General features: G+C 42.7%; 1 protein-coding gene across 2 annotated transcripts in view; it reads left to right on the top strand.

Annotated features, from left to right (window-relative positions):
• LOC138591839 (neuronal PAS domain-containing protein 3) overlaps positions 1-12,435 on the top strand; it is a 278,972-nt gene that overhangs the window by 228,331 nt on the left and 38,206 nt on the right. For both annotated transcript variants that reach the window (XM_069662540.1, XM_069662539.1), the window contains exon 6: positions 4,594-4,774. In XM_069662540.1, the coding sequence (XP_069518641.1) occupies positions 4,594-4,774 (181 nt within the window). The remainder of the gene's footprint in view (positions 1-4,593; positions 4,775-12,435) is intronic.

Raw genomic sequence — 12,435 nt, 5'->3', positions numbered from 1 at the left:
GTTTCCTACGGATGGGTATCGCCCGGACTTCGTCAACAACGACACTCTTATTGATACTGTTATGACAGACATGTCTTCATCAGGGCGTCTGATAATGTGCCTCGGGGGGGATGGGGGGGTGTAACTCGGGTGAAGGGCTGTGGTCCCCCCCGACAGTAACAACAGGTTACATTAACAGTAAATGTAGTTACAGTAAAAATCATAATCAATACAAAAACTGTTTTCTGTCATGGCAACTCAGAATTAACACTTAGGCGAGCTGTCAGTTACTAGTGAACCTAAACCAACTGGATCCACTGTCGTGAAGTAAATCTTTTACAGTAACCATGGCGACAGCTCTGCGGTTTGTGTCTGTTTCCTTGTTCTACAGGCTCATTTATAAGAACCATGTGTTTTTACTGCATCTTTAGTTTGGCTAATCCCGTCTGCAGTGTTGCTATCAGAGCCACCGGAAGGCTGCACTGAGGACGTACTAGCAGTAATGCTAGCAACATAGTTAGCATTAGCCGCTTTGCTTCAGATTTATAGGCTGTTGAACTTAAACTCCAGATCTTCTTTGTGCTGCTGTGACTCTTCAGTTTTTCTTGCTTGTTATCAACAAACTTTTATCTTATCCTGAATGTTTTTTTTTTACCTCAGGCCTCGATGGATTTGCCAACAAGTTAATGGCCATATGAAAGTCTGTAATAAGATATAAAAGTGTCGTTAGAGTTTATTTACCGTTTGAAAACAGATCCTGTAAGTGAAGGAAATGAAGACTTGAGGATGATCCGAAATGTTTCTGTCGTTCATCATTAAAAGAGGAAATAAATGAAGTTACTCTGCAGACTCTTCCCTCTCGTGTCCGTCCTCTCTCTAACGCGGGCCGATGCCCCATGAATCATTAACAGCAGAGTAATTATGCACTATCAAACTTGGAATATTACCCCACTTAGCTAATGTTTAATGCTGTAATTAATTCTGAACCCTGCGAGCCAACATCAATTTATTTGATTAGTACTTTGAAAGTCACTCTGAGGTTTTTGACTGTTCTGAGGTGTGTGCGTGTGTGTGTGTGTGTGTGCGTGTGTGTGGCTTTAAAATGTTTCCATATTGATTAAAGTTTGAGAAGCTGATTAATGGGAATGAAACGCTTCAGTTTCCATGTTTTTTATTTTTTGTTGTTTTTGTTTTACTTGATTTTTCTCTTCACAAAAAGACAAACGAGGTTCCTGTTTCTGTAACGCGGCTGCAGCGAACACGTTTCGAAGGTCTCTTTGCAGTGGTAGAACATGATCCTCTGAGTCTCCTTCAGAAACAATCATTTCAAAGGTGTGTTCATACTAGAAACAAAGAAATATTATTTTGCGTGGCATGATTACTTACAAAGTCAAAGCAAAGATGCAAAGACACAAATTCAAGATGAGGAAATGCACAAATTCTGCATCAGAAATGCTCAAACCAAACTCCATTCAAAAAACAAGCATTTTAAAAGTTGTTTGCTCCTCGTCTTGCAAAACATGAATTCAGACTTGCAATTGCAATTAAATCAGAGCAAAGTCTGTTTTATGCTCCTCCAGGTGATGTGATTTTTCCAAGGAAGAAAATTTGCAGGTTGTGATTAAGAGAACAAATAAAAACGAAAGATCCCGCGGTCACCCTCACGCATGACCCGGAAAATTCACTTCACCTTTGGTCAGAAAACAGCTTTACATCAGTGTAAATGACCAGCTGAAACAGCTGTTCTTCATGCAGCGTGCGACTAGTTTTAACGTATGAGAAACATTTGAAAACTTGAAGCGGCTCGGGCTGAACATTGGCCAACCACCTGTTGACAAATGTTGACTACAAGTAACGGATGACTGGACGGTTTTTGGCAGATATTTAATTTCCATCTACCTGTATTTCAGAGGACATGAATGAGTCTCAGTCGTCTCCTCTGTTTCCTGTTTAATGTCCCTCAAAGACAAAGGATTCTGGAGAAAGGAAAAACATTATAATGGCATTAAATGACTTGGCCAACCTCTGTGTAAAAGGCAGGAAGGGTATCATGATGTATGGAGGATGTGATTGCCAAGTTTTCCGGCTGATTAAAACTCTCTAGTTGCCATAAATCTTCAACATGTTGCTCAGACTGTGTTCAGTCAGAGTCACTTTATTTGCCAAGTTAACATAAAACACCACCAACAGATCAACTTAATCTTAAATGTAGATATCTATGTTAAATAAAGATGTTAAACCTGGGCCCTATTTTTTGCAATCTGTGGATGTGACTAACTTAAAGGTACAAAACGTTTTGTAATACCTCCAGATGTGTTCATCCTGCAGCTGCAACATGGGCAACAATGGCTGCAACGTAATCCCCCTGGTGATAAAAATCCATCCACTTACATTACAGAAAGGATCCCTACAGAGATAGACCTTTTTGTTACAGAGGAAGATGATTGTTTTAACCACACACAGACGTTACATCGCTCTCTGCACACACACCAGACTCCATTGACAAACACAGTGATTTAACCTCACAGAACACAGGAGCTGCTGAGGTAACGCTGCCTCAGTCAGTTAGTTTGTTTGTGTTACATTGGTGTTTAAAATTGTTAGCTTGGAACCAACAGTATATTTGTGTTAACAAGAGCACAGGAAAATGACCAGCAAGTCCTGTGTTCTCCAAGGTAAAACTGGTGTTTTTTTTCAATGGAGTCTGGTGGCATTGAAGAGAGCGATGTAACAGTTGTTTCAGAGAGGATCCCCTCAGAGATAGACCTTTTTGTTAAAGAGGAAGATGTTTGTTTTTTAACCACAAACAGACGTTACATCGCTCTCTGCAAACACACCAGACTCCATTGAAAAAACACCAGTTTTACCTTGGAGAACACACGAGTTGCTGGTCTACCTCTGCCTCTTAGTTTGTCTGTGTTATTGTGTGTTGCACACATATTGTGTTGGATCTGAACTAACCACTGACGGCTCCAAAGCCAAACTAACAAGTGGCCCATTTCCCTTTGTCTGGGAGCTCGTGTGCTTTCAGTGATCACAGTTTCAACTAAAGCCATCTCCTGAACTTACTTATATTTACTCTTTTCAGTGTTTGAAACTTCCACTCATTAACTCCAGTTAGCTCTTACACTTTAATTGACACTTCTTTCAGTGCTTAAACTAAAGGACAGCACACATTGATTGGGTTTTACGCCTTAGTGAAACTTCCTCCATCACTTTGCCAACAACTGGAACATGTGCCGTTAGCTCCGTCTTGATTGGACTGTACACTTCGGACTGGTACATATTAGTCCACAGTAATGAGCTTTTCCCCAGTCTACTGTATGATAATTCTCTTAAAGTGCTGCTGCAGTGACTGTCTGAATGTCTAATTCCATCTCTGCATTGTTCGCTCGCTGTAATTAGCTGCAGCAGCGACTTTATGTAAAATAGTTGTGCCAAGTTTTAATTGATTAAAAGTCGGCGTGTTATTTCGAGGAAGAACAATGTAGATCCAATTAGCACTGTAACGTGTAAACATGAACACTAACTCCCATGGTGCACCGGGGTCTGTGTGTGTGTGTGTGTGTGTGTGTGTTATTCAGTGATCAGTCTCATTTCTTAATCATCACTTTCTGCTCCAGATGAGACTTTATGAGGGGACTAAATTGCCTTAAAGGGATTTCTTATTAAAGGGATTACACCCATGTAATCCCTTTAGTCCCAGTGGACCCCCAAAAACCTGAACACACACACACACACACACGCACAGACGCACACAAACACACACACTCATACAGTATAACCAGATTAGCTTGTAGAAATAAATGTGCACAATGTTTTTGATACGCTACAAATGAAAACACACTCGTTAAACGGTGAAGCACAAACATCACGTGATGCCGTTGGAAATTGAGAGTGTGTGTGTGCTCGTTACACAAAAAGTAAAAGTGTTTGTGTGTGTTTATAACCTTGACATGAATCTGCATGGTGTGTGTGTCTGTGTGTGTGTGTGTGTGTGTGTGTGTGTGTGCGCGCTCCCTCGTCTCATCCCCAATTAACGAAGACAAATCCGCTTCTATCTCCGCTAATGAGAGTCTTTAAGGTGAAGGGACTCTGTATTTATTTAATAAGAAGAAGCTTATTTATTCATTTCCATAAGAAAGAAAAGCTAACGCTGATTCGCTGAGGGACGGATTACAAGAGGAGGAGGAGGAGGAGGAGCGGGAAAGAAAGGATGGAGAAGGGGAAAGACACATGAGGGAAAAGAGGAAAAGAAAGTAAAGATTAGAGGAGCAGAAAAAGAGAGGAGAAATCGTAATAAGCATGGCTATGACAGAGGAAGAGGAGGAAAAGGGGGATGAAAACACAGACAAGCAGTAAGGGCAAAGGGGAAAGTAGGAGGAAGAATTGGATGAGTCTGTCCACAAAACAAACTGTAATCGATCAAGAACTTTGTTGCAGCCATTACAGCCTGTTTCCTGCTGCCGGCCGAAGAAATCTACTTTAGGAATTTCCAAAACTTAAGAGTTTTTTAGACCCCAAAGTCTGTAAAAAAGTGTTAAAACACCTTCATTTCATCCAGGAAGGAAGGAAGGAAGATGGCTCACTGTGTCTCTGTCTGTGTGTCTGCAGGTGGAGCTGACAGGCAGCAGCTCCTTCGACTACATCCACCCCGGCGATCACGTGGAGATGGCAGAGCAGCTCGGCATGAAGCTTCCCCCGGGCCGAGGGATGTCTCTGTCCCAGGGAGCCGTCAACGAAGACGGGGCGTCCTCGGCATCGTCGTCGTCGCACTCAGAGACGCCGGAACCAGGTAGGAAACAAGGGAAGGAAGTGAGGATCAAGGAAATTAAATGTTTTTGTTTTTTCATACCCTGCAGGGCGGAGTAATTGATATTCAAGACATGAGAGAATGTTTTGGTGAATTTGTGTTACCCAGACATCAAGATTCCTAAATAAGGTAGAGGAGGGGAAAAGTAAGGGGTAGTAAAGGGAGGAACAGGAGTAGAGAAAGAAGGTGACCTATGACCTGCACCTTATACCTTTGTCGACGTCTGTGTTAAATGTCTTATTTTTGAGCACAAAATGAAGTTATTTGTCTACAAATATTAAGCTAACAGTCGTTATCAGGAAGTGACTCAGACTTTATTTAGTGAGATTCAGACGCGTTCGTCAGCTTTTTCTCTTTTTTGTTTGGCTATGTTTTCCCTGTCTTTATGCTAAGCTAACTGGCTGCTAGCTATAATTTTACAGCTAATGCAGTGATGAGAGGAGCCGGTTGGTGTTTTTTTGTTTGTTTTAGTTTGGCTAGCTGTTTCCCCCTGTTTCCAGTCTTTATGCTAAGCTAAGATAACTGGCAGCTAGCTGTAGTTTCACAGCTAATGCAGTAATAGTAGGAGTTGGTTGGTGTTATAGTGTTGTTGTTGTAGTTAGGCGAACTCTTCCCCCTGTTTCCATTCTTTATGCTAAGCTAACTGGCTGCTAACTATAGTTTCATGGCTAATGCAGTGATGGGAGGATTTGGTTGGTGTTTTGCTAGCTATTTCCCCCCGTTTCCAGTCTTTATGTGAAGCTAAGCTAACTGGCTTCTTGCTGTATTTTCACATCTAATGCTCTAACGGCAGCAGTTGTTTGTGGTTTTCTTGTTTTTGTTTGGCTAGCTGTTTCCCCCTGTTTCCAGTCTTTATGCTAAGCTAAGCTAACTGGTTTAGCTGTAGTTTCAAAGCTAATGAAGTGATGGCAGGAGCTGGTTGATGTTTTTTGGTTTTTGTTTATCTAGCTGTTTATCCCGTTTCCAGTCTTTATGCTAAGCTAAGCTAACTGGCTTCTGCAGTGAGTTTTAAATTTAATCACAGTTTTGAAGCTGTTATTTATCTTTATTTAACCTTTAGCGAAAAAAGATGTTTGTGGTCACACCCCATTTCTTTAGCCCCCTCCCACTCTGTGACCTTGATGCCCTTTTCCTCCACTTGTTCCCCGGTATCCCAGCATCCCTTGCAGCAAACTTGAATACAATTAGTGCACCACATTGTGAAGCCATCACTGCTGTAAACTGGAAAAGGACACATTCCTCATTGGGATTCTTTGCATTGCCTTCTTCTATCCCTCCATCCACTTTATCTCTCCATCCTCTCCTGCACCACATGTTGGAGACTTTTTACCTCCCCCACTCTCTCTCTCTCTCTCTCTCTTATGCTGATGATAATTTAAGTATTAGGGGAAAATCCATTTATAAATTAAACAAAATGACTTGATATCCATCGAGTCCCTTAGTTCATCAGCCTGTTCAAACAAGGAGGGGAAGATTGGCTTCGCGGCGGCCGGGGTCTTCGGAGACGGCGCGGTAATTAGATCTGCCGCGGATTTATTCTTGGCTGATTGGTGCTGGTGATGGGTGAGGGTGGGGGCTTTAAATTAATTGGAACTCCACATTTGAGGTTTTTGTTCTTTTTTTTTTTGTCTTTGACTTTCTGCAAACCTCTAACCGAGCCTCCGTGTGCACATGGCGGAGAGGATGAGAGGACGTATATGTGGTCGTCAGAGTCAATTTGTCTGGAGAGAAAGAAAAGATCTGAAGCACAGATGGGTGTTTCCCGATGCTAATTTGCCCTAAAGATAGAAAGATATGAAGACATTGAAGAAGAATAAAGCAGGATCGGGGTTTACATGAACGTCTCAGTGATTCCCAAAGTTAATTTGACTAGAGAGAGAGAAAAAGAGCCAAAGAAAGGAGGAGGGGGGGAGGACAAAGGTGTTTGTTCTCCCTTGTTAATTTGTCCAGAGAGAGATGGATGGAAGAAAGGAGAGGAAGAAAGAGAGGCAGGGGATGTAGGGACGTGTTTGAATGTGCATGAGCGCTTAGCAATGTTAATTTGTCCAAAGAAAGAGACAGAGATGGGAGGGAGACGTTTCAGACGGACATGTGTGAATGTGAAGGAGTGATCCCCGATGATAATGTGACCACAGAGAGAGGAAGAGGAGGATTAGGATTCATGTATGTGTTCTTTAATGGTAATTTGTCTGGAGGAGCAGGAGGAGGAGGGGGAGGAGGAGGAGGGGGAGGGGTGGTATGAATTTGTATGAATGTCTCCCAAGAGGAGGCGGGGCTTATATCAGGTGTCCTGGGTAACTGGCTGTTCATTTCTCTGAGGTTACCGTCTGTCTGAGTGTTTGAACTCTCTCACAGACACCAGAGTCTTTTGATTGAATCATCAAAACAGTGAGACGCTAAAAACCCTGTGTGCGCCCCACGTTTAGGGATCTGTCGGGTCAGTGTTTTGTTTCCTGTCATGGTGAGGAAGTGACATATAATCCTGTAAGACCAGTTAATCAGACGCCAAAACACAAGGTACCCTTTAGCTAATTTTTTTAAGTACCACTGGAACCATCAAGGGTTTGTCTTAAGGGGCCCCTTCTTCTGTTTCAAGGTACCCTTTAGTGTATCACATGAGGTACGCTTTAGCACCTGTTTTAAGGTGTCCTTAAGCATCGCTTTTAAGGTACTCGTGTCTGTTTTAAGGAACCAGTAAGGGACCCTTTAGCGTATGTTTTAAAGAGCAGTCATGTTTGAAGACACATTAAATGCTCTGCTTGAAATAATTCATTGTGTCTGATGTGTTTTTGTGATAAATACAGAACGTTATTGGTGAGTTTGCAAGAATGAAGATGACGGTTACAGCTGGCTCGTGCATCACCAAAGTGGTTGCCATAGGTTACCCATAATGATATGCATAGCGTCACCCTGTCCTTTAGCGGGATTGGCTCCTCAGGTTTGTGACGTCTCAAACCTGCCAATCAGAAAACGTGTTGTTCAGCCTGTCCTTGGTACACTGCAGGTTAACAGCAGACAGGCCCAGCCGTGGAGATGATGTTCATGTTGTCCCTGATGTGTCCTGTAGCACATGAAGAACACCACGTGGAGATGTTTACAAGGTTACACACTGGATTTTACCTGGAGGGGGGCTTTAAAGGTTTCCTGTGGAGTCTGTTTCAAGGTACCTTTTGGTACCTCTGTCGTGATGTGTCCTTTAGTATCTTTAAGGTAACCTAGAGCCTGTATTTTAAGTAAAGTGTGGTGCCTAAATTAAGGTAGCATTAAGGGTTTTTTAAGGAACCCTATAGAGTCTGTTTTGAAGTACCCTGTGTGAGGTAGTTTCTGGGGTTTGTTTTAACGGACACTTAGCATATTGTTTTATGTACCCTGTAGTGTCTAAATTAAGCAAACAATACATTACCCCATGTAAAGGAAGTTTTATCATAATAATGCTAAATTCTTCTGTTTGTACACGAAACTACTTTAATGTGCTCACCTTACTTCTCAGTTGTTTTCCCACCTGCTGTACCTCCACACAGCGGTGTGTCCTGCCCCGCCTCTTTCAGGGTCTCTCTCCCTACATGTGTCTGCTCTTACTGACATTCGTTGTGAGCGGTACATTTTACATAGTCGCCCAAGAAACACAACTTTTGCAGTTTTGAATTTTTTCCGCCGCAATCTCGTTTCCACGGCAGCAGGTGAAGGAGGCTCGTCGTTAAGGATGTCACATGTCGAAACGATCAAAACCGAGGAATGAGAGCGACACCACACAGCTGCACAAATGTTTTAAAACAGAAGAAGAAGCTCCATATTTAACAGACGCACCTCATCCAATGTGTCCACATGCAGAGGCTCAGTCCTCAGTGCAGTGGCCCCAGGTTCGAGGCACACCCTCTGCCCTTTGCCCCGTGTCATCCCCTCTCTCTCTTACCCTGTTTCTAACTCTATCCTCTCCTCTCTCTCAATAAAGGCATAATAAAAAACTACCTTAAAAAAAGATGGCTACCCAAGCTTTCATGAGCCGCTCCTTCCAGACGTGTTTTTGTCAGTTTGTAAAAATAAGAACTGATTCAGTCTAAATTCCTCCACGTGATGACAGCAATGATGAGTGACCAGTCAGATCGCTGCGAGGCAGACTGAGGCATCTTGTGTGTGTGTGTGTGTGTGTGTGTGTGTGTGTAGAGCTGTGACCTTTGACCTCGTCCTGCTGTGCTGTCTGCTGTCTGCAGTTCAGCCCCGAGGACATGCACACAGTCATTTCCTCTCTGTTTCTCTCTTTGTTGTCTTTCCCTCCATCATCTGGCTCTTCTACCATCCTTCCTTTGTTCTCTTTCTCTCCTCCCTTCTTCCTTAATCAACACCTCTGTCCTCCCTTCCTTTGCCTCGATTCCTTCCCTCCTTTCCTACGTTACTTCCTATCTTCATTATCTTTACTTGTTTTCCTTTCTCTCTCTCTTCCTTCCTTCTTTCCTTCCTTCCTTCCTTTATGTACTCTCTTAATCATCTTAACTTTGAGCCTCAATCTTTCCTTTACTTCCTTTCTTCATCATCTTTACTCGACACATCAGTCCCTCCCTGTTGCTCTACCTTTCTTCCTCCCTTCCTCACTTTCTTTCCTTACTTTCTTCCTGTCTTCATCACCTTTTCTTGAAACATCCTTCCTTCCTTTCTTTTTTCCCATCCTTTCTTCTTCATCCCTCCTTCCCTCTTTGCTCCCTGTTGTGTTAAAACGTGAACACACAGCTCTTCATCATGTTTTACACTCTCTCCTTCTCTTTACACTTTGTTTGACTGATCACACACACACATGCGCGCACACACACGCACGGTAACTTCCTGCCTGTCTACAAATTAAAAGTTGAGTCTTGGACCTTGAGAAGTTCCCGTGTTATCGGCGTCTCTGTGACAGACAGATAGCAGAGAGGAGCGCTTTATTTGTGGTCCGGCGTCGCCCTGTCCTCTGCTGCTGTTATCTGAAGCGCTCCGGCTCCCATTGTAAACACGCCGTCCTCGTTAAGGAGCCTAATTAGAAAACTCTAATAATAAAGGCCTCTGATTGGCTATTGTGTACTCTAAAGATTCCATTCGGAGCGGCGGCGAGCGAGCGGACGTTTAATAAAACTTAACCAAACGGATAATTTTGCTTTAGTCGTGATCCTCAACCTCTGAAAAGTTCTTTGTTTGGCTCGAGTGGATTTATTTCTCTCCTCTGGAACACACTCATGACTCTGATTTAATTAATTTGAGCACTTTTACTAAATCTTTTGTGACTAATTCTCTCAGTGAGTGAGGAGTTTAGAGGATCTGCTGAGTGGAAATCATTTAGCAGGTCAGACAGAAACACAGAAAATACTCAGACGAGGCAGCAGCTGCACAGCAACACGTTACTGTTCATCAATACAGACGCCATGAACCGTGTTCAATGTAGGTAAAGGAGCTGCAGGTGGCTGCTGCGGAGCCATCTGAACAGGAAGTCCTGAACTCGTTAGATACAGCAGCTCGGTCAGCAGCTCGGTCAGCAGCTCGGTCAGCAGCTCGGTCAGCAGCTCGGTCAGCATGATGCTTTACTCTCTGAGTGTGAGCGTGGAACATGTCGGTCTCTGCCAACAGGTTGTGATACCGCGCGCTGCAGGCGTAGGTATACAGGGCCGTTGTGCAGAGTGAGACACAGTGCCGAGGGAAGGGGCTGTCTGACGTCAATGTGAATAAAAAATTAAACTAAAATCCAGCGTAGACTGAAATGTTTGTTTATACTGTATGCAGGACTCTTTTAAGTAGGTGGTCCTCCTGACCCCGTCTGCAGAGGTGTTTAGCTTCTGTGTGGGAACTCCGGCCGGCTTCTCCTAACAGCAGCCATGCTGACTGTACCTCATACAACCCCACTTCAAGAAACCTGAACTATCCCTTTAAGTATGCAGGGATATCATTCCTCTGCTCTTTGTCAAAATGTTGTTACCTGATAATCATGTGTTTTTAAAGAGGAAGAGGAGAAGGTGCTCCCTCGTTTTTTAGACTACAAACTCGACTTCTGCACGGACAAAAATCAGTTTAATTGATTTCAAAGCAACCTTTAAAAAAAGGTGATTTTATGAAAGAAGGAATCGAAGAGGTGAAAGAGGACTGCAGCGTGTACTACAAGAGATCGCTGTGTTTGTGTGTCTCCCACCAGATTTGACCTTTGCCTTCTGTCCTGGAGTCCAAGTGACATTTTCAATGCAAATACAAACATGCTACACCACCTAGCACACACACACACACACAGTCAGGGAGTTTGTCCTTGGGCTGCAGCCTCGCCGATGGCCGCTCTAAATGACATTAAACGTAGGTGACTGTAAACTTGGGTAATTATGATAAATGTGAGCGATTATGACGAATTATTCCCCTCCATTGTGCTAATAGCGTAATTAGCAACAATAATCAAAGACTTATGATGTTGAAATAAGGGGACGCCGCGGACAATTAGACTGCGAGGAGCTAATAATGGAGAACTTATGGTGTTCTCCTGGAGGGCAGAGCTGCTGCTGCTTCCAGAAGGACTTTGAAATTTAGTTGTTTTTCTTCCTAATTTTTCTCTCTGATGAGAGAAAATTGAAATAAATACTCAATTAGGCACAAGCTTCTACTGTTTGATGGTGTGAATGTGAATGAAGTTAAGTGTAAGCAGGTTGTTCAAAGGCAAACCACCTGAGAGTGTTCTGTCCTTAAAGGGGAATTACAGGATTTTTAAAACGTTGGACCGATTTTTTTTTACTCATTTTGGGTCTAAATGACTCAAAAGTGCTGAAAATAGTTCAAGTTAAAGTGTGAGAAGTTTTATTTTAACCAGGAACAGCTGCTTTATTTTCTCTCTTCACAGCCACCAGACAAAAACAGAAACTTGATCCTTGCAGAACAGGAGCTGCTTTTCTTTGCTTCCTCAATTGTTTTGGTTTTTTTGTGTTATTATGTGTTATACAAATATTGTGTTGTATCTGAACTAACTATTTAGGACACCAAAGTCACACAATAACACAAACAAACTGATTGATCGATGCAGCAGCAGAGCAGCAGCTCCTGTGTCCTGTGAGGTTAAATCAGTGTTTTTCTGAATGGAGTCTGGTGTGTGTGCAGAGAGTGATGTAACGTCTGTGTGTGGTTAAAACAATCATCTTCCTCTGTAACAAAAAGGTCTATCTCTGTAGGGATCCTTTCTGTCATGTTGTCACACACTTAGAATAACAATCTGAGCCTGTCAGTGGAAACAACAAGAACTACTGATGCAGTTGCAAAACTTTTTGTACCAATTCGTCATTTAGACCTCAAATATCTAAAAAACAAACCAACAAAAATAGAGCCCACATTTAAAATGACCCGTTAAATAAGTCAGAAACCAGCTCATGTTGGAGACGCTGGGCAGAGAGGACAGAAATCCTGAGATCGTTTTAATAAATTCAGTGCTTATTCTGAACGCTGCTGTAAATGTCAACATATATGGCCTTTACTCTGCCGTGTAATAAAAGTCCAAACTGTGTTGAAGCTTGAAGGTGAAAGGAACGATTACAGCAGCAAAGCTTGAGTTCAGACAAGAAGGAACAAAAGAAACCAGCGATAATTTCCACTCTCACTTTTCTGTCAAAGGTGTCATCATGGTGAGGTCATGCAGCTCAGAGGATGGATGCTTT

Source organism: Semicossyphus pulcher, unplaced genomic scaffold (assembly GCF_022749685.1).
Source record: "Semicossyphus pulcher isolate SPU_LCO1_2020_fin unplaced genomic scaffold, fSemPul1.0.p SCAF_14, whole genome shotgun sequence".
NCBI classification, from domain to species: Eukaryota; Metazoa; Chordata; class Actinopteri; order Labriformes; family Labridae; genus Semicossyphus; species Semicossyphus pulcher.
The sequence above is the reverse complement of the archived record's forward strand: the minus strand, read 5'-3'. Positions and strand labels throughout refer to the sequence as shown.